This window comes from Barbatula barbatula (genome assembly GCF_947034865.1).
Source record: "Barbatula barbatula genome assembly, chromosome: 11".
NCBI classification, from domain to species: Eukaryota; Metazoa; Chordata; class Actinopteri; order Cypriniformes; family Nemacheilidae; genus Barbatula; species Barbatula barbatula.
In genome coordinates this window covers 17,035,734-17,056,302 of record NC_136774.1, presented here as the reverse complement: position 1 = coordinate 17,056,302, position 20,569 = coordinate 17,035,734, and the positions used below count along the sequence as shown (strand labels likewise).

Sequence of the window (20,569 nt, the reverse complement as noted above, 5' to 3'; positions counted from 1 at the left end):
AAATATTTCACATGTGACCACATGTTTTTGCACATTGGAAATTCATGTGGCATTTATAATGGATGGAGTAACTTTAGGCTTTTCTGCCTGTACACCAAACCTCTGTTTCTCTTTCTCCTATGTTAAATTGGAGTAAAAGATCAATCTTCCTAAAAACAAGAAAATACTTTTACATGTTGTAAGGAAAATAAATGTGACATTTAGTCTCTTGTAATCTGGAGGATAGGACTCTATCGGATCAGTGAACCCCAAACACTGTGTTAACCTTGGAATGAGAAAGTGATCTCTTCCCATGTCGAAAATAATGTACACTGGTTGAGTTTTTCATAGCCGAGACCCAAACTGATTTATCTCTCCGAACCGAGATTGCACTTCGTTAGGTTCAGACGAACTCCACAGAGAGGAGAGGGGAGACTATTTCCGAAATGTTACAGATTTTACTTTAAAATGACGTCACGGGCTTGTCAGCTAAAGTAGGACTGGCAGGTTGTTAGTCAGACGGAGGAGGAAAGGAGAGAGAGAGAGAGAGAGAGAGAGAGAGAGAGAGAGAGAGAGAGAGAGAGAGAGAGAGAGAGAGAGAGAGAGAGAGAGAGAGAGAGAGAGAGAGAGAGAGAGAGAGAGAGAGAGAGAGAGAGGATAGCGAGCGCAGTGCTGATAACGCCATCCATCTATCCAAATGACGAGCGCTCCGCTCATCGCGCAATGGAAACTGCCCGTCCGCGAACTCCGTCCTGCTAAAGTGGCGTGACACTTCTTGCCTTTTCTTTTTGTGTCACCAATTTATTTGAGTGCGAAAAGATACGAGAACGAACGAAGAGGTTCGGTGTCCGTTTAGGACATGATTTTGCGCCACGGAAATCTCAGTATTTTATCTTGCGTGTCTTGCCACAGCTCAGTCTGATGACAATGTAGAGAAAGTGCGCGGTGACCGAGAGCGCAGCGCACGGGCGATGTTGACGCCGTCATGTTCCCACAGCTTCTTGACTTTTCCCACTGGAGTATAATCTGAGGCTTCTGAACTTGTGAATGTAAAGAAGGTGGCTGCTGAGTATCAACCGATCCGTCCAGCTGCCCACGCCGCCGCTGGGTCGCTCGGCGCATCCTTGCCCACTTTCGGGGATAAAACAGCAAGCAACTAAGAGGGGACAAGACGCGTCCTTGTTTTCGAGAATATTTGGCAATCTGTCGTCGGTGCGCTTTGGAGAGACCTGGAGCTATTTCAAGCTTTCCGTTTCCAGGGATATATAACACTAGAATGTTAACATCCGTAACATTTGGAGTAAGGTGTCTAACTTAAGGTTATCGTTACGCGTCGACGTTTGTTGGAACGCATAAATGGACGAATACCAGGAGGACTAATTCGGAATTGTCTGGGAAAATGTGGCTGAAACGGTGTGTCACACGCAGGTAATAAATATCCCTGTCTGATCTCCCGAATGTAAGAGTTTGACATGTCTCACCTATAGGCACCACTGGAGAGACTAAAACGTATTATACGCCCGCTGCCGACTGTCCTCTTTTCACAAACATTCATATGTGAATAGTTGTCGGTCAAGTTAATGCGTGTCATCCTGTTTTTACATGTCTAGCACGTTTTGAATGCAAGATCTCCCGTAAACCTTGTTCAGAGCTTTGGTTTGTTAACATTTTTGAGCAAATGCCTCACAATAACAAGATTACGCTCGAAATATTTTTGAGCAAGCACTCATAATGAACAAGATTGCGAATCAAGTTGCGAGTTTTTCACGCAGCGGTCGCTAGGGGTCGCCAAATAACCGCTCTGCGGGACGAGAAGACGTGCACGCAATTAGGTCGAGTGTAAGCTGAACATAAATCTCATGCAAAAACATACGCCTGTAATCTTCTTGGTTACTTTAAAACGTTGTACCGAGTCTTTTGATCACATTGTTCAAATTTGTGTGAACTGAAGTCAGACTTGACACACGTGAAATATCTAGTGTAGATTTCCACTTCACTTAATGCTTTGAGAATATTGTAGACAAAATAGGTAATCCAGTGCGCGAACGAATTACAACAGAGCCAAAATCATTGCACGTTTCATTGAAATTCCTTTGATATGTCAGTATCTACTGCAACTAGTTAAGAAGCTCATATGTATCTCATTCTAATAAGAAGAATACAGCCTGCAAACCCATAAGTTCATTCTATAATATGGTAGAGTTTGCGTGTCCTTGCCATACCATCTGGTTACCAAATGTTCCAAAGACAGAACATAGCAATTGGGGTTAAATATGTTATTAAATGTTAAATTAGATAACATGTTTCATAATTTAACTCTTCAGATATGTTTAGTGTGGCTTACTCATAGCATCATAGGGAATGTCCAGAGAGCAAAATGACTATCCATCCCTTAAGCAACACGGTTAAGCCTGAAACGTTGAGAGGACGTTTTTAGAAGTTAAATTGTAAGTTTAATCTTGAAGATTTTTAATAACTGTTCTCTGTGCTTGTACGGATGTACTATTATTTTTTGAGTTATGAATGTCAATAAGAACAAACTGATTGGCATATAATAAAATCATAAAATTCTTATTGTTAGTTCAGTTATTGGGTTATAAGAGAATCTCCCTTAGGCTGTAAAAAAATCATCCTCACTATTGCATGTAGGCAGAACAGCCTTGATGAAGATCATTAGCCGCATCTCTTAATGGGCTCCATCAACTTTTTTAATATCAGCACATCAAGGTTATGCGTTCTCCCGAGACTCTTCGGTCTCCGGCGTACTTTCCCTGTGAATTTCCTTCATGTTCTCATAAAGCCAGTGTGGCAAATTGGGCCTGATACAACAGACTGGGCATGTATCTCCGTGTCCAGTTAACTGACCTGGAAGCTGTTACAAGCTCTTGGAATATCTAGTGATATGGGAATGTGGGAAATATCAGCTTGCTTACTGACCTGAGCAGCAGCTGGTTCATTGCAGAGTCTTTCCCTGGAAAAAATGAGCTTATTTTGCTCTGACGCAAGCTGCTTTGCAAATTTTATTTTCGAAACGTTTAAAACGAGTATCAAATTTTACATTTCCTTCTTCCCGCACCAAATTCCGTCTACCTGCCTGTCAGACGGGATTCTCTAAGTGCACGCTGTACAGGCTTCAACATCTTAAATGACAGCATGCAACTATCTCATTACCCTGTACACTGTAGCGTGTAATGGCGTGACACGTCTGTCATTTTTATTCCACTTTTGTTTCAAATGTAAACCACCGGCACACAGTAATACATGCCTGGTTAGTCTGAAGAGTGCTTCTGCCTTGCATTTGACGCTCTCGACGGTCTGATATAATGGCAGAACGGTTTGATTGCGCCTACTGCCACTTAAAGTGTTATGTAACAAAGTCTTCAAGGCCTCAATAAGCCAGAAATGACTCTTAAAAGAAAAGTTAATGATGATCCAAATGTTGGTGAGGTTGAAAAGGGGACATTTTTGAGGGTCGAGAGGGGCCGGGAAAAATATATATTTTACATTTCCAATCAGGAATTAGTCATTCTAACATTTTGAGTCCCGCAATATTGATGCATTTAGGATGTAAAACACATTCCCCTTCACAAGCTATACGTTTTAAGGTTTCTTTAAAGCTTCCATTGTAATACGGCAAAGTGTTAAACAGCATCTTGATAGAAATTGTCCCAAAGTCGCATCTATGAACAAGCTGTATTTAAGATTTGTTGTCTCACCATGGCTTTAGTGTATCTCTCAGCCTGTGAAACAGGGTTGGCAAGGGCACACCTCAATAACACAGACTCGCACACAATTCATGTAGTGCCTTTTGTTCGATCAATACCATCTCTATAAAGCCTCAACTGTATCCGTCATGGCACGAGACCAACAGACCCCTCAAGCCCTCCAGGGCCATGTTTCGCTCCCCCTTTTGGTTTCTCCACACACAGCTTGAAAATGAAACGTAAACACTTTTGTCCATGGTTAAAAAGACTCTGAGGATTTCTATTCTTTACAGCTCCATTACATTCACGTTTGGCCTGAAAGCAAACCAACACTGCTAACAAATGAAACAAATCGTTCATTAATGAGGCTTGTAGTTATCATCCAAGCTTTCACATACGTGAGTCCGTGGGCCACACACACAGTTGTGCTGAGGGATTTATTACGGCTTTAATTGCCTGTGGCTGTTGTGAATCTCTTATCTGTAGACTTTTAGATCCCCGCAGTACAGATTCAATGTTGCTCTTTTCAACCATAATAACAGCTGATCCTCTCCTCCAAGGCATGTTCCTTACTGAAGAGACAGCCAAGGTCTGTTTGTGCGCGCACACATCTTTGACGTTGTTTACTGTGCTTAAGAGGAACTTCACTGTAGTCACTTGACCTACTATAACAGAAACACACACGTATAGAGTCATCTCGTGTTGGACGCATTCTGTTAAAGTCCATTAGGGAAAGGACTGCCAACAGTTTCTGTTTACTTTGAAGGGAGTTTATACCGTTATAGATTGACTCAAGCCTGCTGAGGAACGTGGTGTGTTATTGGGTTATTTTTCTCTTTTGTGCAGGAAAGACGCAGTGGAAGAATAGACATCTGCCAACACAGCTGGTTGAAAAAAACATAAAAGTGCACTTGAACATTTTCCCGTCTTTACGCTTTTTGTAAAGAAAATATAACAATTACCATTTATGAAAATATGAAATTGATCATAAATCAAATCATAAGCTTAGAAAATACAAAAGTATTTTTTTATTGGGGATCTATATTTAGTTTTTCAATCTGCCAATCAGCACAGTCTTTGGATTAAAATTTGGATCATTCATCAAGTTTCTGTTTGGCGTTTGCTGTAGTGTATTTTGACTTTAATGAAAGCAAACAGAATGTAGAAATATGACATTTCACGATTCAGCCAAACAGCTGTCCTGCGGGAGATGCTACTGGCATCAGTCCATTATTCATCTGATCGGGAGGAAAGAAAACCATTAAATGTATTACTATCAAAATATGTCATCATCTCTACACTAATCTGCTCTCTTAAATCACCTAATATCAGAGGTAGAAGATAACTGTAATGGTTTATTTATTATTCATAACTGGCCCTTCCTCCAGCCGCACAGGTACTTATATTGAATTGAATAACATTTAATTTGAACACGCCGAGTTTCAATTACATTTATGATTGGTTGTAAATACGTTTACCTTAGGGCTGGATGATACAACCAGAAAGTCTCAAGATGTTTGATCCATATTTAAATATTTATGTGATGGAATAAAATTCAGATTGACCATAACCAAAACCTGTAGATTCATAAATGTTTTCATCAAGAACTGAAGGTTTCAAAAGTGCTTTAAAATAATTGAGATGCATTTTCCGGAAGGTTTTGAAGAATGCTGCAGTATTTCTTCTGTGAGCACAAATATCAAAGTATAATTTGAAAGGATTGAGTTTTAACAGGGTTCACTGTTGTTAACTTTATGTAACTGAACGAACAAATGATCTATAGATATATATATAATGACTAATATGTCTTTAAAAAATCACCAAAATTAAAAATATTGTATTTACCTTATGTCGTTCACTTGTACAGTATATGACTTTCTTCTGTGCAACACAAAAGAAGGTATTTTGAGAAATGTCTTTGTGGTTTTGTGTCCATACAGTGAAAGTCAATGGGGTCCAGTGTTGTTTGGTAACCGGCGTTTTTCAAAATATATTTTGTGTTCTGCAGAAAGAAAGTCATACAGAATGAATTTCATTTTTCGACTAACTATCCATTTTCCTACCACCAAGTTTGGACACAAAGTAATACAACATCTCGCCAAATGTAAGGTGCATAACATTCTCAACATTTATTATATTACCTAATGTTATAAGTCAACATTATCACAACTAAATCAGCTACATTTCTCAGCCCTGTTTTAAATAAGTGAATGAAACTTCATCCTCAAACCCCCAGAGTTTCTGGATCATGTTTTTGCCTGTGATAATGACTTGCGCTCGAGTTCCCGAAACGCCACATCAGAGCAAGCAGACAGGGGAACTTTAGCTTACATGCTAATTACAAGTCTCAGATAGTTTAGAAATGTAATTGGACAGTGTAATTGCTAACTATGCGTGACAGCAATATGGACACCAGGGACACATAAACTGCCACAGAGAGTTCTGGAAGCTCACTGGATGTTTTACATACACTGTGACTTATTGGGGTCAAGAAGGGATGGTTTATTTAGCATTACGAGGCAGTAATTTGTGCCGGAATGCAATATATCATGTTAGTACAAACACAAGTCGCTGTTGGTATAGGAATGAACAGAAGTGATATAAATTGCAGCGCTTCGAGCCGTGGCGAATCCTTTGAGTCCATCACAGGTGGCGTGCAAATAGTTGTTTGCACTCTCAAAGAATTGGCAAACAAGAGGGTCTGGATATCTCAAAGGCGCTGTTTTAAATTCAACACATGAAGGTTAATTCTTCATATGCAGACATCTGATTACATGGGGTCTTTAAAACAGTAACACTAGGCTCAAGCTCCTGAATTTGCATTCAGAGATCTTGTATGACGTTCACAGTGTCTCTACGGAGATTTGATTGACAACACATTTGATTGGACATGAACAATAATGACAAAGTGGTTCTGTCATGGAGATTGTTGAGGGGTATGATGGAGAGAAAATGAATGAGTCGGCCCTAGAGGCTCAGCACGCCGCATACAACCAACATGCCGAGTTGTCTGATGGACACTTTTGAGGTATAAATAGCCAGATGTGGGGTCAGTAAGAGTTTGACATGCTCTGTAGCTGCAGTTATGGATATTCTGTCCACATATTCTTTAAAAGGCCCCCAGTGTTTTGTTAAATCATGCCCCTTGGAAACTTGATACCCAGATTCCATCCTGCCCCAATGTCTTAACTTTTAAACCAGTACTTGAAAAAATCTGCTTTGGTAAATGATTCGGCCCCCCACGGACCTCTACACAGCACTTCCTAATTGATTCTATCAAACCGGATTTATGTTTTGGTTAACTAATAAATTTTAAAGGAAAGACAAACGACTTTAACATCTTAACATGGGCAATACATGACTTTCTTCTATATTACAAAAGAAGATTGCAGCTGTCCTCAACAGAACTCCATTTCAGTATTTATTCCTGGTTAGCGGCTGGTCATAAGGCTTTAGTGCCAAATTCCAGTGAGCTTGCCAGACACAGATCTATTCAGCCTTTTAAAAAAACGTTTTGAAAATCATGTTTAGCCGAGGCATTCCGTGACGAAAATTGTTTTCGAGTTTTCAGTGTTTATGTTGTACTAAAAGATAAAAAGATTTAGCAGTAGAGCCCCTAAGTTTATGGATGTTGCAGTCCTGGGAATGCAAGTGAGCTCTCCTTGCTCATTTTTCAAGTTTTGCAATGCAGCAAACTAAACATGAATCATTTATTTATCAAATGATCTGGCATACCACCAAAGACATGCTTCTCGTCTGAAAACTGCATTTAGAAAACTTCAAATAGTAATCACAACAGTCCATGGATGATGCAATGGCAGCCACAGTATGACGGCACCAGTGCGCTCACAATACACCAGCTATAGGTGGAGAGGAGAGAGATAGAGCCAATTCAGAGGGTGGGGACTACTAGGAGGCCATGATTAACAAGGGCCAGTGGAGGGAATCTGGCCCAGACACCGGGGTTACACTCCTACTCTGTTAACAAGAAGTGCCATGGGACTCACAGCTATCAATTTATTCAGATATTTACAGATAATTTCACAGAAATTCAACACGCATAAAAATGTAATTTGTCCTTAAGCCTCAATAAATCAGGGTTTAAGTGACTATTGATGCTAAAGATTGTTCTCAGAGCTGGGGCAGGTCTAAAATAGTGGAGGATTCTGGGAAGACTCTGTGAGAACATTGTTCAGGACATCGTTCATCCGTATTAAGAATTTTCCGGAATGGACACTTTTCCAGTAATTAATTGCTTTGACCATTGAATGACTTCATGGAAAAAGGGCACATTATTCCCACAAAAAAACTCACACATTCATCATCGTATCCCTCCTCAAGCTCTCCCGCCTACACTGAATCATCAGCATGTTCATTGGTTTTTCTGTCACTGTTTGCCAGTTTGTAGATCTGAGGTCAGTAATCTCATCTCACAGATCTGGTGGGCTGCTGTGTGAATATTTGTCATGTAGAACAACCCACCCTCTCTCTTTCTCCTTCGCTCTCTCTGCTGCTTTATAAGTGGCTTGTCTTTAAAGGAGCAATGTGGAGATTTTGGCGGCATCTTGTAGTGAGGTTGCGAATTGCAACCAAGGGCTAACTCCACCCCTCCCACTCCCTTTCAAAGCACTTCAGCCACTGACACAGGACAAATGTCGTCAGGAGAAAATGTATTTACGAAACACACTCTGTAGAGCAGTTTGTCCGTTTAGGGCTACTGTACAAACAACATGGCGAGCTCAATGTATGGGGACCCGCTGTGTATGTTGATAACTCATTCTAAGGTTCATTATAAAAGGTCTTTACACACCTCTGGAGACGTAGTATATTATATTGCGTTTCTGTCAATAGATCCTCCAAAAAATTGCACACTAGACCTTTAATGCAGCATATGTGTGGTGTTGGACCTGTGTGAAATAACGGGAGGATTCATCTTGGCACATGTTTTCTGTGAGCATGTGCGGCGTGGAGGAAAATAGACTCCGGTCTTTAAAGCCCAGCTCGTGATTTTTCTCTGCGCTCCTAAGGACAGGCGTTTTGCTCAGACACTTGAGTCAAAACTGACCTTCAGGCTTGAGAGTGATGCAGTGCCAACCTCTCTTCTCTTGCTATTATTATTGTGTGCCACTCTGCCTTAAAGGTACATACTGTTATTAAAGGAAAACAAAAAATAACAATTGAATGTGTCTTATCTATCGTGAATCTTTTCTGCAATCTCTTTTTGTCTTTAGGGTGGCATTTGTGAGTCTCCTATAACATTTAATAGTACCAAGAGAAGTATATCCTTTAGTATAAGTAAAAAGACTTTCAAATTAAACAAAGTCTTTAAATGCATGGTTGCCTTGGACTCATAGCAAAATAGCTACTCGCATTTTGTACCTCTCACTGGTTGGTTAAACTTACACTGGAGTTTTCCCCTGGTTTTCGGCTGTTTCTCACTCTTTAACTGATAGGTCGCTCTCAAAAGAGCCTGTAGGCATCTGAGGCGGGTTACAGGTGGGGCACAGCGCAGGTCAGATGACACGTTACATGTCTTGCTCCTCCGCTCCCTGAACGCATGAGCTGACCTCAGTGTGCAGCCGAGCTGAAAGCATAGATTATTAATAGATCAGATATAGCCTGTGGATTCAGCAGCAGAATGAAACAGATGTTAATGGTTGTCATTCAGAATTACTTGAGTCACTGAACTTTAAAGAGGCCCATTTTACAGACAGGTACACAGTGATCAAGGGTAAGCGAGGAGTGTGGAGTGCCAGTTTTCGAATGATACAAATCGCATTTATATTATTATTATTCTTTCATCCACTTTGTTATAGTCAGTATTATTCCTGTCAGGCACTAAAATCCATCTTTCACTGTAAGGGAGGATGCCAAAAACGAAACTTTTGAGTTTCATTCTGGGATCTCCTGTAGCTGTGAGAGAAGAGAAAAATGAGCAAATGTGATGGAGGTCATACGTTATCTGTCTGCTTTTCACCTATTGCTTTAGCAAACGTTACTGCCACAAAGTCATGTGCTGGGGACTTCTGAATTAAGATGTGTTTTAGTCTTATGTGAATCCAAATGCTATTAGAGTATTACATTACTTTAATATTATTGTATGTTTACATTAGCATGACACTATTTACTACCTCGGCGAGAAAACAATGAGCTCATGAACAGCCATTGTAAAGATTTGTGCTTAACACATTTTAACTTTAGTTTTCTAATCCAAATTTATTTAAGTAGAAACTGCCTCCTGGCCTCCTTAGAAAAAATGCCCCCGCTTTCAGATAAAGAAAAATGTTTGTCACTCTCCAGTTGATGTCTCTTTCTTTACATTTAGCCTGTTCCCTCCATTCAGATAAACAGGCACGTTTGATCACGAAGAGTTTCCCCTGGAGCAAAAGATGCATGAGGGATGGAGATAGAGAGAGCGAGAGAGAGAATAAGGAAGAGAAGGAGAGAAAAAGGACCCTCGTGGAGCAATTCATAGGCTTATTCTACCGCTATGCAAATGAAAGATCTTTTCTATCTGCTGAGGTCTATTTTAAGTGTGTGAAAAGCAGCATGGAGAGTTGCAGCATGGAGACTTGCTTAGGGATATACTCGCTATAGAATGTAGGATAGAGTGGCTCAATGCATGAGAAGTGTGCGCGTTCGTGTTCATCTACACATGAATGCATCTCGCTGTGTAGGTGTGTAACATCTTATACGTGCTTGAAGAAAGTCATTGTTTCAGGCTTTATCAAACTACTCTTCTTACTAACCCTCAGTGCCAATCTATCATGCAGTAAAAGAAACCTTGCAGCTAAATAAACCATGATCATATGCTGTTTAGATTCAAGTAAAGCCTCTTAAGGAGTGAGTGATGAGAGGGTAACTGTGATCTTAGTGGCACAACATCTTTCGCTAATCTTTTTTAATAAAGATTTGTTTTGCTTAAATGTGGCAAATCTAATAACAAATACACTGTAAAAATGTCACCTATTTCAACTAAAAAACTTTAAGTGCCTTAAATGTTTACGTTTCAATAATCTTGATTTGCAAGTCAATTGAAAGTGAGATATATTAAACGGACATAAAAAATATTTGTATGTTTGTATAACTTTTTTTGTATAACCAATTTCTATTGGTTACGCAAAATGCAACCAGATTTTTTATATTTAATAACATTTAAGTTTAGGTGACTTGTACTGTAGCTCAAATCTTTAAACTGTCCGTCTGAAGCTGGAAGTGGTGCTGTCCGAGGTGCTGAACAAAAACCTGCAGATGTTATTTCCCAAGAATACACTCATGAAATTTCATTAAAAAACTAAACCTTTTAATGAACATACATTCACAGTTACACCTAAACCTTTGTTGAGATGGCTGTAAATATAATGCACAGGCTTTTTTCTCTGTCAGCGGCTCAGTACGTCAGGTCTGTTTCATGAATTCTAATGACATTATCTGATGTTCAGCTGAACTGAATTGTTGAAAAGTGGACAGTGATAGGAAAGTGCCAGAAGGATTTGTTTAACACTTGTACATTCCTTCAGCCCAAATCCAAAGATGCTGGCTGGCAGAGACGACGCTTTCATCTAAAAGTGATTGTATAACAGCGATACATCAATATTTTTACCCTAACTGTGGTCAAGCACAGTAAACTTCTATAAAGTACAGAGATAACCTCCCAAACAGCATTTCTCTAAAAGGGAAGCAGGCATGTCTTTCCATGCAACGCCAATGCACAGTTGACCTTTAAAGGAACAGCATGTACACACCATAAATAAAGAGTAAGAATTTGCTTCCTTTCTGAATCTGTACATATCGTACCCTATGTCCTTGTGAGTAACTGCAAAAACATTGTTGGATTTTTCTCAGGCATGTCTTTGAAAATCTGTTAAAATAATCTCACTCATTTGCAGAATTACCCAAGTCTGTGTTAACAGATTACTTCATGCAATCCCTCCTTTAGCAAGTTAATGGAGAGGCTTTGGGATGACGTCACATTTCCCCCCGACAGCGAGCAGGGATTTGTCCTTTTCCTTGGCTAAGCCTCATTACACACACTTACATTCACAGACAACTCTGTCATGTTTCTCTAGCCTGCTTCCATGTCTGTAAAATTAAAAAAATATAAATTTCAAACAGTTTGCTTTTGGTCATTTATGTTATGTTATCTCTTTCAATACCTCTCTCCCATTTATGAAACATTGTGTGTGTGTGCGTGAGTGTGTTTAGAGGGCGTATGTGTGAAGAGGGAGTCATGTTCTGTCATCAGTGTGGCAGGAATATGAAATGTCAGTGCAAGGCTGTTGGTGATATCTCCCCCACAGTCACAACACACACAAACACAAAGCTAAGCACTCCAGAGGATCCTCCACCACCACCCCCCCCCACACACACACACACACACATAGGTCAGAGCATGTGAAAAAGCCATTTACAACCCAGTGATCCGACATGAAGCATATTCTGACATTGCTCTGCTTATAGCCACATGCAGAGCCATTGAGATAGAGAGTTGCGTCGACTCCAATGAAACAGTTTTTTCACAGCAATGGCGGTTCATGGAGCCTCTCAATAGTTTCCAGAAGTTCCTAGTAACCCATAGTGCTGCAGCAAAACCGACCAATTGTGACAAATTTTGAACACAGTCATTTAACGAATACAAAAATGAAAGAAATAAACTGAAAGTTCCTGGAACTATCTAGAGGCTCGTGACACTCGAAAAATTTGAACTTCTGTTGCCGCGACTTTCTCTCAACAGCTCTGGCCACATGTGCATTTGCTGTCTGTTCGTTGGATTGTAAAGACTTCAATGTGTGTTTAGATGGATTCATCTTAACAACATAAACAAATGTTTCTGCACATGCACCCTTTTATGACCCCAACTTAACTTCCAGTACACATTTACTTACTCTAGAGTGCCTGTTTACTTACTATAGAGTGCCTGTGCCAGTCAGTTATATTTAGTGGCAAGGTTGCAAGTTGCCACCAACCGCTCCGTCGACCCCCCCCCCCATTCCTTTTGAAACACTACGATGGCTGACAGAACATGGCACATTACATGCAAAGGGACCCGTGTGTATGTAGATAGAAATAACTAATTCTAATAAAAACATAACGCTTCATCGTGTAAGCTCTTTATACACCTCTGAAGAAATACGTAGCTATGTATGTATATTATATTGCATTTCTATCAATAGATCATCCCAAAAACTACAAAAAAACGAAGTTTACTGGGGGTCAGGTGCAAGCGCGTCCGATGAAGCAGTGTCAAGAAGACACTTCAGAATGCTTGGTGTTCTAGTGATGGCATGTCTTATTTTATTTGTATTGTTTTCAACCATAATGAACTGTAAAGTTCTGATTGGACTTTGCTTTGAATAATAGCATCTACCAACTGCATAATATATTGACTAAAGATCCTACAAAAACATAATTATGCCTTTTTCATTGGAGTTAAATATTAGACCATTCAATATTTTCCTTAGATACGATTAGAATACATTTAAGCATACAATTTGTACTGATCATTTCATCTGCTTCCTTAAATTCTCTCTGCTTAGGATAAACCAACACACTGATCCACAGGTTCAGTTGCATGCGTATCCGACTGACTCACATAAGCTTCCTCGCTCATCCAAAATACAGGCACGGAATCCATATTTATTTGCAACACTTCTCTGATGTGTAATTCAGCTGAAAAAATTGGCCCATGAGTCATATGTCAGTGAGCATTCGGCTTTCCGTCAGAAACCATTCCGGTTGGGTTTCGCGGGTTCCAATGTGTGTGGAGATTATGTGTGAGGATTCGTAATGGAACCAATGAGATCACAGCCTCGATTGTCCTGTGTGAAGACTTTAGCTCATCGGATGTGAGGACAGCTGACTAATGTACAGGACTAAATGTTCCTGTATTTACTGCCCATATGCTCATCTACCAAATCTCATTATAGTAAGCTGGGACATTGCTCAGTGTTATCTCCTTGGAAAGACACACTTTTCTTATGAACAGCATACTTTAGTCTAACTTCAAACACTGTCTTTCGTCGGACACATGTGTGCCTGACCCCAGTTAACTTCCAGTTTGTGTTTGGCTAGTGTCTAATAATATAACTATTTATATTTTATTTTATTTATGTTCATATTAATTTGTATGGTTATTTTAATGTATAATAATTGTATTGAATAAAACATTTGTTGAATTTTGTTATAGGTTCATTTTATTAAATAAACAATTTGTTGAATGTAGTTGTCGCATTTAAAGAACCGCGTGGTACATTGACATCTAGCGGTTGAGCTTGGTGTCGCAGTCTAAATTCAAAATATTGGAGAGACAAGTTCAGTCAAGTATTCTACGGTTCTTCTCTTTTTCTTTTGCTTGTTATTAAAAAATGATCTACAGGCACTCTATTGTTTGTGAATGTGTACTGGAAGTTAACCTGGGGTCACAAAAGTGCGCCTCCGCAGTAACTTTTTAAAACTAATTCTGCGAACGGTTTATGTTTTTATTAGCTACATCAGGATTGTCTGTTTTTGTTTTACAGTATGAGCTCTAAAACCAAACTGTTGCTGCTGAAGCTTATATTGACGTCTGTGGATATGATATCCACTCCAACCAGACACCCCCTTTTGAATACATAAGTAGATGCCTACAGAAGATCCACCCAACCATTTAAAGCATTAAAATAATAAAAATGATACATTATATAGTTATTATTTTAAATAATAAAAAGCTGATGGAAAAGATAGAAATGTTAAGTATTCAAATGTGGGAGCTCTCTTCGCTGTACAGTGGTTCACGAGCCCTCTTTATGACATCATTCCTTATCATTTGTTGCATCATCAAACAAGACTCTGTAACCTTTAGCTTCAGTGTTCTGGGAACAAGTGCCTCTGTAGTTCCAGACTCTATTGTGGGTTAGTGAAACAATATAAAAGTGCCAGACCATACTTCCATAACAAAGAATCAGAATGGCTGCTTTGGGAAAGCAAGCCCCCAGTCTTTTCAGTCTTTCAAGTCTTTGACGGAGTAGGATGGGTCAGTTAGGCCCCTACATCAGTCACAAAAAAACCGTTTTGCTTTATTTAATGCTTTATTTAAGTAAGCAAAGTTAATAAAAATCAATGTACAGAAATACAATATAATAAACATACCTATGTCTTCAGATACGGACTATAAAGAGCCTTAAAGCCAACTTTTCGTACAGCCTTTTTCTTCATTAACATGCATGTTAACGCAAACATTACGTTACGCTGCGCTCCGCGCCGACGACAATTCAGCCAATGACTTCCTTTGTTCACGGAGCCAAGATGCAAACTATATTTTGATTGGATGATATTTAATGGTTATTTTTGTAAATGCTTAAACAAATTTAAATGACTGTTAATTACTTAAAAATGATATTTAAATTCTCATAAGTGACAAATTTCAAGGTGAATCTTTTTAGGGTTTTATGCAGACAATTTAACATTAAAAGTTGAAAGAAGTCACTATATTACAACTTTACACAGAAAAATATTATTTTATCACACATATTTTAAAACTAGTTATGGTGTGTCCTGCATTGTGGTGTTTAAGTGCGCCCTGCATGGGGAGGGGGTTCAAATATGTTTATGTATTTTAATAAGAATAAGTTTAAGACAAAAAAGTATTTTCCTTTCTCTTTATGGCAAATAATACAGTTAACTGTTGATTTTACAACAGTTATCCGTATTTCCATATGGTTTTATCTGTTAAATCTACGGTCTTTCTCCGTAAAACTAATTACAGGGTTTCACCCTGTACATTATACGTTTTTTGCGTGTTATATGAATATAGGGTGTGACCCTATGTACATATATCAAAGAATAATGTATTTCCACTGAACCTATGTTTGTCTACTGTTAAATCCATGAACAACTCTTTCACAACACTTGCAAACATTGCGACTATTGAATATTCAGTTGATTTCTGTTCTTTTAATGTATTTCTTTGCATTTCACAAAACAGTATATAAATATATATATATATATCACATACATACATACACACATATGTGCTCTTTATATATACAAGAAACAGAGAAAGAGACAGAGAGAGATACATGCAATCTAAATGTAAAGAATAATACAAAAATCAAATAAAAAGTATTTTTACAGGTGTAGTGTTTAATTTTTTTACGTTTGAGAATGAACAGGTTGTGAATCATGGAAGGTATTTAGTGCATCTAAATTTAGTTATCTTCCTGTTGGTGAACTCAGATTGCTTGCTATGAAAATCAAAATTTTCAACAAGCCCTTTTGGCTGTTGTGTTGAATTACAATGCAGGATCTAAATGGGCTTTGCTATGCTGACCTGAATTGTAGATGATGCGTTATTATAAGTAAAGAGCAAGGAGGGTTTGTTCATGGTAATCTGCACGCTGAATTTCTCTCCCTCTTTCTCACTCTGTTTGGCGACCCTTTTAGCCCTTATTAATTTCACAGCAGTCTGTGTGAACTTGCATTACGGTATACCACCAAATTTCATCACAAACCACCGGATGGGTGATAATTAATAGCGCAACATCCCTTCCGATACATGGCCCTAAGTAAATACAGTGACGTTCTTGACAGGAATTACATTATAATGGAACACATTAGCAGAGGGAGTGTGAGTCAGGGGGGCCTGGGGGCCAGCCCAGTGGGATTAAAGGACCTTATTAGTGAGGTAAAATCTCTCAGATGAGTGGCCGACCCAAGGTCCTGACCCAGTTCAGTCAGACCAGATCCCACAAGCACGTTTTTTAATAGCAAGGGAGGGATATATGAAGAGAGGTTGGAAGAGGTGGATATATGGACTGCAAGGGCCCTCTGCTAGCGTGCTCGGGAAATCCATCTCAACCGGCGAACAGATGGAGCAGCATGCAAAACAAGCTCTAAGTGATCATGTTCTTGAGCAGAGGTAAATGCAAGTGCCCTACAGATAAACGGAAGTTTATGCTCCTTTAGTGTGGAATGGCAGTGTAGCAGAATTCTTGTCGTGTGGCGAAGCCTTTTTTTAATAAGGGATTTATAAATCACAGAGATACCAAATAGATATTTGCAGGAATACATTAAACGGACAGTTTAACTCACATTTACTAGTTGTTCCTCGAGTTGAATCTGTATATATCAATTTTTTCTGATGAACAAAAAGTAAATGAAGAAATAATTTTCATTGAGTACGGAGCTATATAATAATGAACAGATGTACTATGAATTTAGTTATATCATTTATTTAGTTTGTAGGCTTCGCAGATTGTAGACTTTCGTTTGTAGACTGAGTTTCATTTGTGACATTTTATATCTCATCTTAAATTACCGAGATGAAACATTTGAGACGAAGCAATAAATCCCATTCAATCTCCATTTTATGAAATTGCGGTCCAGGAGAAAGTAAAAAGGTGACATTTGTGTTTTATTTCACCATTCCATTGGTGTTTTTCCTTTTATATGGGAACCCATCTCCATTACAATTGTGTTTATGAAATATGCACCACATACTGTAGCTCATATACGTTCATGTGTGGGTTCATTAATTCCTCTAAATTAGCCTTTGACCATGACCAATACTGTTGAAGGGCAGAGCGATTACAGACCTATCTTGAGGAAGTCTCTCTCTGGATCAACACGGATTATTACGTTGATCTAAGCTGCTATAAAAACATATGAATACAATGTTTTTAGGGTTGAGCTTGCAAGACCAAGTCAAAGAGAGCCGTGACGGAGGTAGTGAAAATGTGCCAATGTATGGTTGAAACGGCTTGATGTCTAATTAGACCACTGACACCCCCATTTTAGGAGAAATTAATTTCTCAGACACAAAGTCATTGATGAATACAAGGGCTACGTCTTCAAAAGTAAATGTCTTTGAAAACAACATTGAAGTGTTCTTTCAGCATCTAACTGTTACAGGGGAATCACACATCTAATTAATATTGGAGTTCAATTTATGAGAATTTAGTGAGTCACAGAGCAGAACGAAGCCTAGAGCGGAAATCGCTAGACTGGAAAATGGTGTTGGAAATAAGGACATGACAAAGAGTACTATATAGGCCTATCTATTCAGCCCTTAAAACATCTAACAAGGGAGAGTTTAAGGTAAAAAACTGGTGTAAATTTTATCGAGTGTGTTCCCGCTCTCTGATGTGGCAACAGAGGATAACACCAACACTTTAATTAAGGTTCTGATTTCTCTCTTTCTTTCTCTGCTCCACAGTTCAGTGGTTGCTTGGAGACCAGGGGGAATGCTGGGATGTAGAATGTGGATCCTCTTCATCCTTGTGCATCTCACAATGGATCTGTCGCTGTGTGCACCAGCAGGACAGGGACTCGCCCTCAAACTACTGCCTAGATCAGTGCCTCGCCCGCAGCCGCACCCACCGTCCATCCGGGACACGCTCATCGGCCAGCGATTGAGGACTCTGGGTATCTCACATCGTGGAGCAGCCCCTCTCCTGCCATCGTTAGGCAGCCACGTGGAGCTGGGGGGCACCAAACTGTGGGGTCGAAAGAACCGCAGGTCTGTCCAGACAGGACAACTTTGCGCGGAGTGTAAATTGGCCAAAAGGAAGTTGGCTGCATCAGCGGAGGGGAGTAAATCTGATATAAACCTTGATTTATCTCGTTCACGGAGGCAGTTGAAAGGGGACGGCTATGACTCTTTTGAAGGCAGGACCACCACAGTGGCAGGCGTTATTGTGTGGGGTCCTACGGGGGACGATGAGGGAATTGAGGACTGGACGAGAGGGGCCCAAAACACCACAGTCACCTCTTTACCCCCCACTACTACAACAGTAGTGATCAGCGCCACCACAAGCAGCCCCCAAAGGACATATGCGGTTATTACAACCGTGCACCCTAAGAGGCACAGCACCACACAGCCAAGCACTAACTCTAGAGTGACTGCCAAACCACCGAAACCTTTTGGGGACACACCAGGTAAGAGAGAATTCTGAATGACTAATGCATTATTCATTTCTCTGTAAGTTGATTTAGCTTTTGTTTCGTAATCTGTACAATGGTTCTGCATAAGACACTTAAAAGAACATTGAATTGATTATTTTTGTTAATTGAATTGCTATTTTTATAAGTTATATAAGGCACAGATTTTAAAGATTGTGGTTTCTGATGGTTTCATCCATGCATGTGGTGCAGAGCTCTTTGGTGCTCATACCACACAGTACAGTGCATCAAAAATATTGTGTGGGTATTAACATGGCACGCAACTCTCAGGCAATTTACAGAAAAGAAAGTGGTTGAATTGTTCAAGGGCCAAGAGCATGCATCTTGGTAAAAATATTGTCATTCTCTAAAAATTTTGTGGCGGAAAAAAGCCCAGCTTTAATTATGGAAAGCGAGCAACTAATACAAAAATAACATAGGTGTTTGTCAAAGGAGTTTTTGTTTTGATTTGTCTGGTTTTGGTCCCTTTTGGGTACAAATTTGTTCATGGTCTGTGACGATATATATCACGATTCATATTAATTATACCTGTCTAGGTTGATTCAGAAATTGCAAAGGTTTCGATTCTGTGTTTTATGCACAGCTCTTCTGTGAACGAGTGTCATTGTTGCTGTGTCCCAATTCGGGGGCTGCCACCTTCTAAGGTTGCGGACTTAAAAACGAGGACTTGTTCTTCAAAGCACGCAGCCTCAAAAGTCCAAGAACCGAACTGAAATGGTGGAGCCTCGCAGAGGATTTCCTAATTGAGTCACCTGCTGCTCATGTTGCATGGCGACAGCAGAGACGTTTCCGATTTTTTAAACAAATACGGAGGCAGAAATTTTTATTTTTTGTTTAGAGAATATGACACGTTTATGTCGATTTAAACAGCCCAACACAATATATTAAATCAACCAACCTTAGTGATGTGAAACCTAATAATGCATCAATGATGTTAATTAACAACATCACATATAATATTAAAACACTGAAATGGATCGTTTTTGTGAATTACATACTTTTATTTAACTAAAGCTTTGAAAAATTATTTAAAAATGTCAAGCCGTCAGTCGCGCTGCTATGATGCAATCGGTCTTAAAAAGCCATTTAACTGTAATTAATTGAGAAACTGAGCATAAAAATGACACGATACATCGTCCCAGCCCTAGTGGTCACACACACAAACACACACATGCATGTGCCGACAGACACCCACTATGCTTTATAAGAACTCAATCTGCATACTGTATATACTGTATATGTTATCTAACCTAACCTTTACCCACTGCTTGCTGAAAACAATCTGTTTTTCTCATGGGAACCAAAATAATTAATAATATCCTATAAAACTTTGTATGGAGTCAACATATGGTTTACCAACACAATATTTGTGTAAATTCACTAAACTATTGGGAGTTTTCATGAAAAACCAAAATAGTATTCATGTCTGTTCCTTTAATATCATTTAACCTGGCGCTAAATATGCCTGAAATTACTTTTGTCCCAGAAAATTGCATATTTTCAAAGCAGAACCCATTTGCCTGGCACAGGTAATGTCATGTTAACACTGGCCCTAGAAAGCAGCCTACGGTATAAACAAAATGTTTCCATACCGTATTGTGCTTTACTCCCACAACCAAGCGTTCAGAGCCGACTGGCAAGATTTGAAGTTATGCTTTGCAAAGTGCAACATGTTTTTCAGATTTTCCTCACCTGTTCATCGTGACATTCCTCATCTCTCCTAAAATTAATATGATTACCATTAGCTTTCATGTTTGCCATTAGTCTGTGATCTGTCCTGGTCATTTGGTATTGCAAAGTGTTAAGCTGGTCATCCATTCAGTACAGTTCCCGCTGGGTACATCAACTATTGTGCTCCATAAATCTGTGCAAAGAGGGGAGCAGTCTTGACACTTTTTACAAATTGGTCTGACACTATCTGTGCATGCTGTACACAGAGATCTGTTACA

General features: G+C 39.3%; 1 protein-coding gene across 1 annotated transcript in view; it reads left to right on the top strand.

The window, feature by feature from the left end:
- The first annotated feature begins 616 nt into the window (after positions 1–616).
- ajap1 (adherens junctions associated protein 1) overlaps positions 617–20,569 on the top strand; it is a 38,942-nt gene continuing 18,989 nt past the window's right edge. The window contains exons 1-2 of the mRNA XM_079467381.1: positions 617–1,407; positions 17,875–18,596. Coding sequence (XP_079323507.1) covers positions 1,379–1,407; positions 17,875–18,596 — 751 coding nt within the window. The 5' untranslated portion in view covers positions 617–1,378. The remainder of the gene's footprint in view (positions 1,408–17,874; positions 18,597–20,569) is intronic.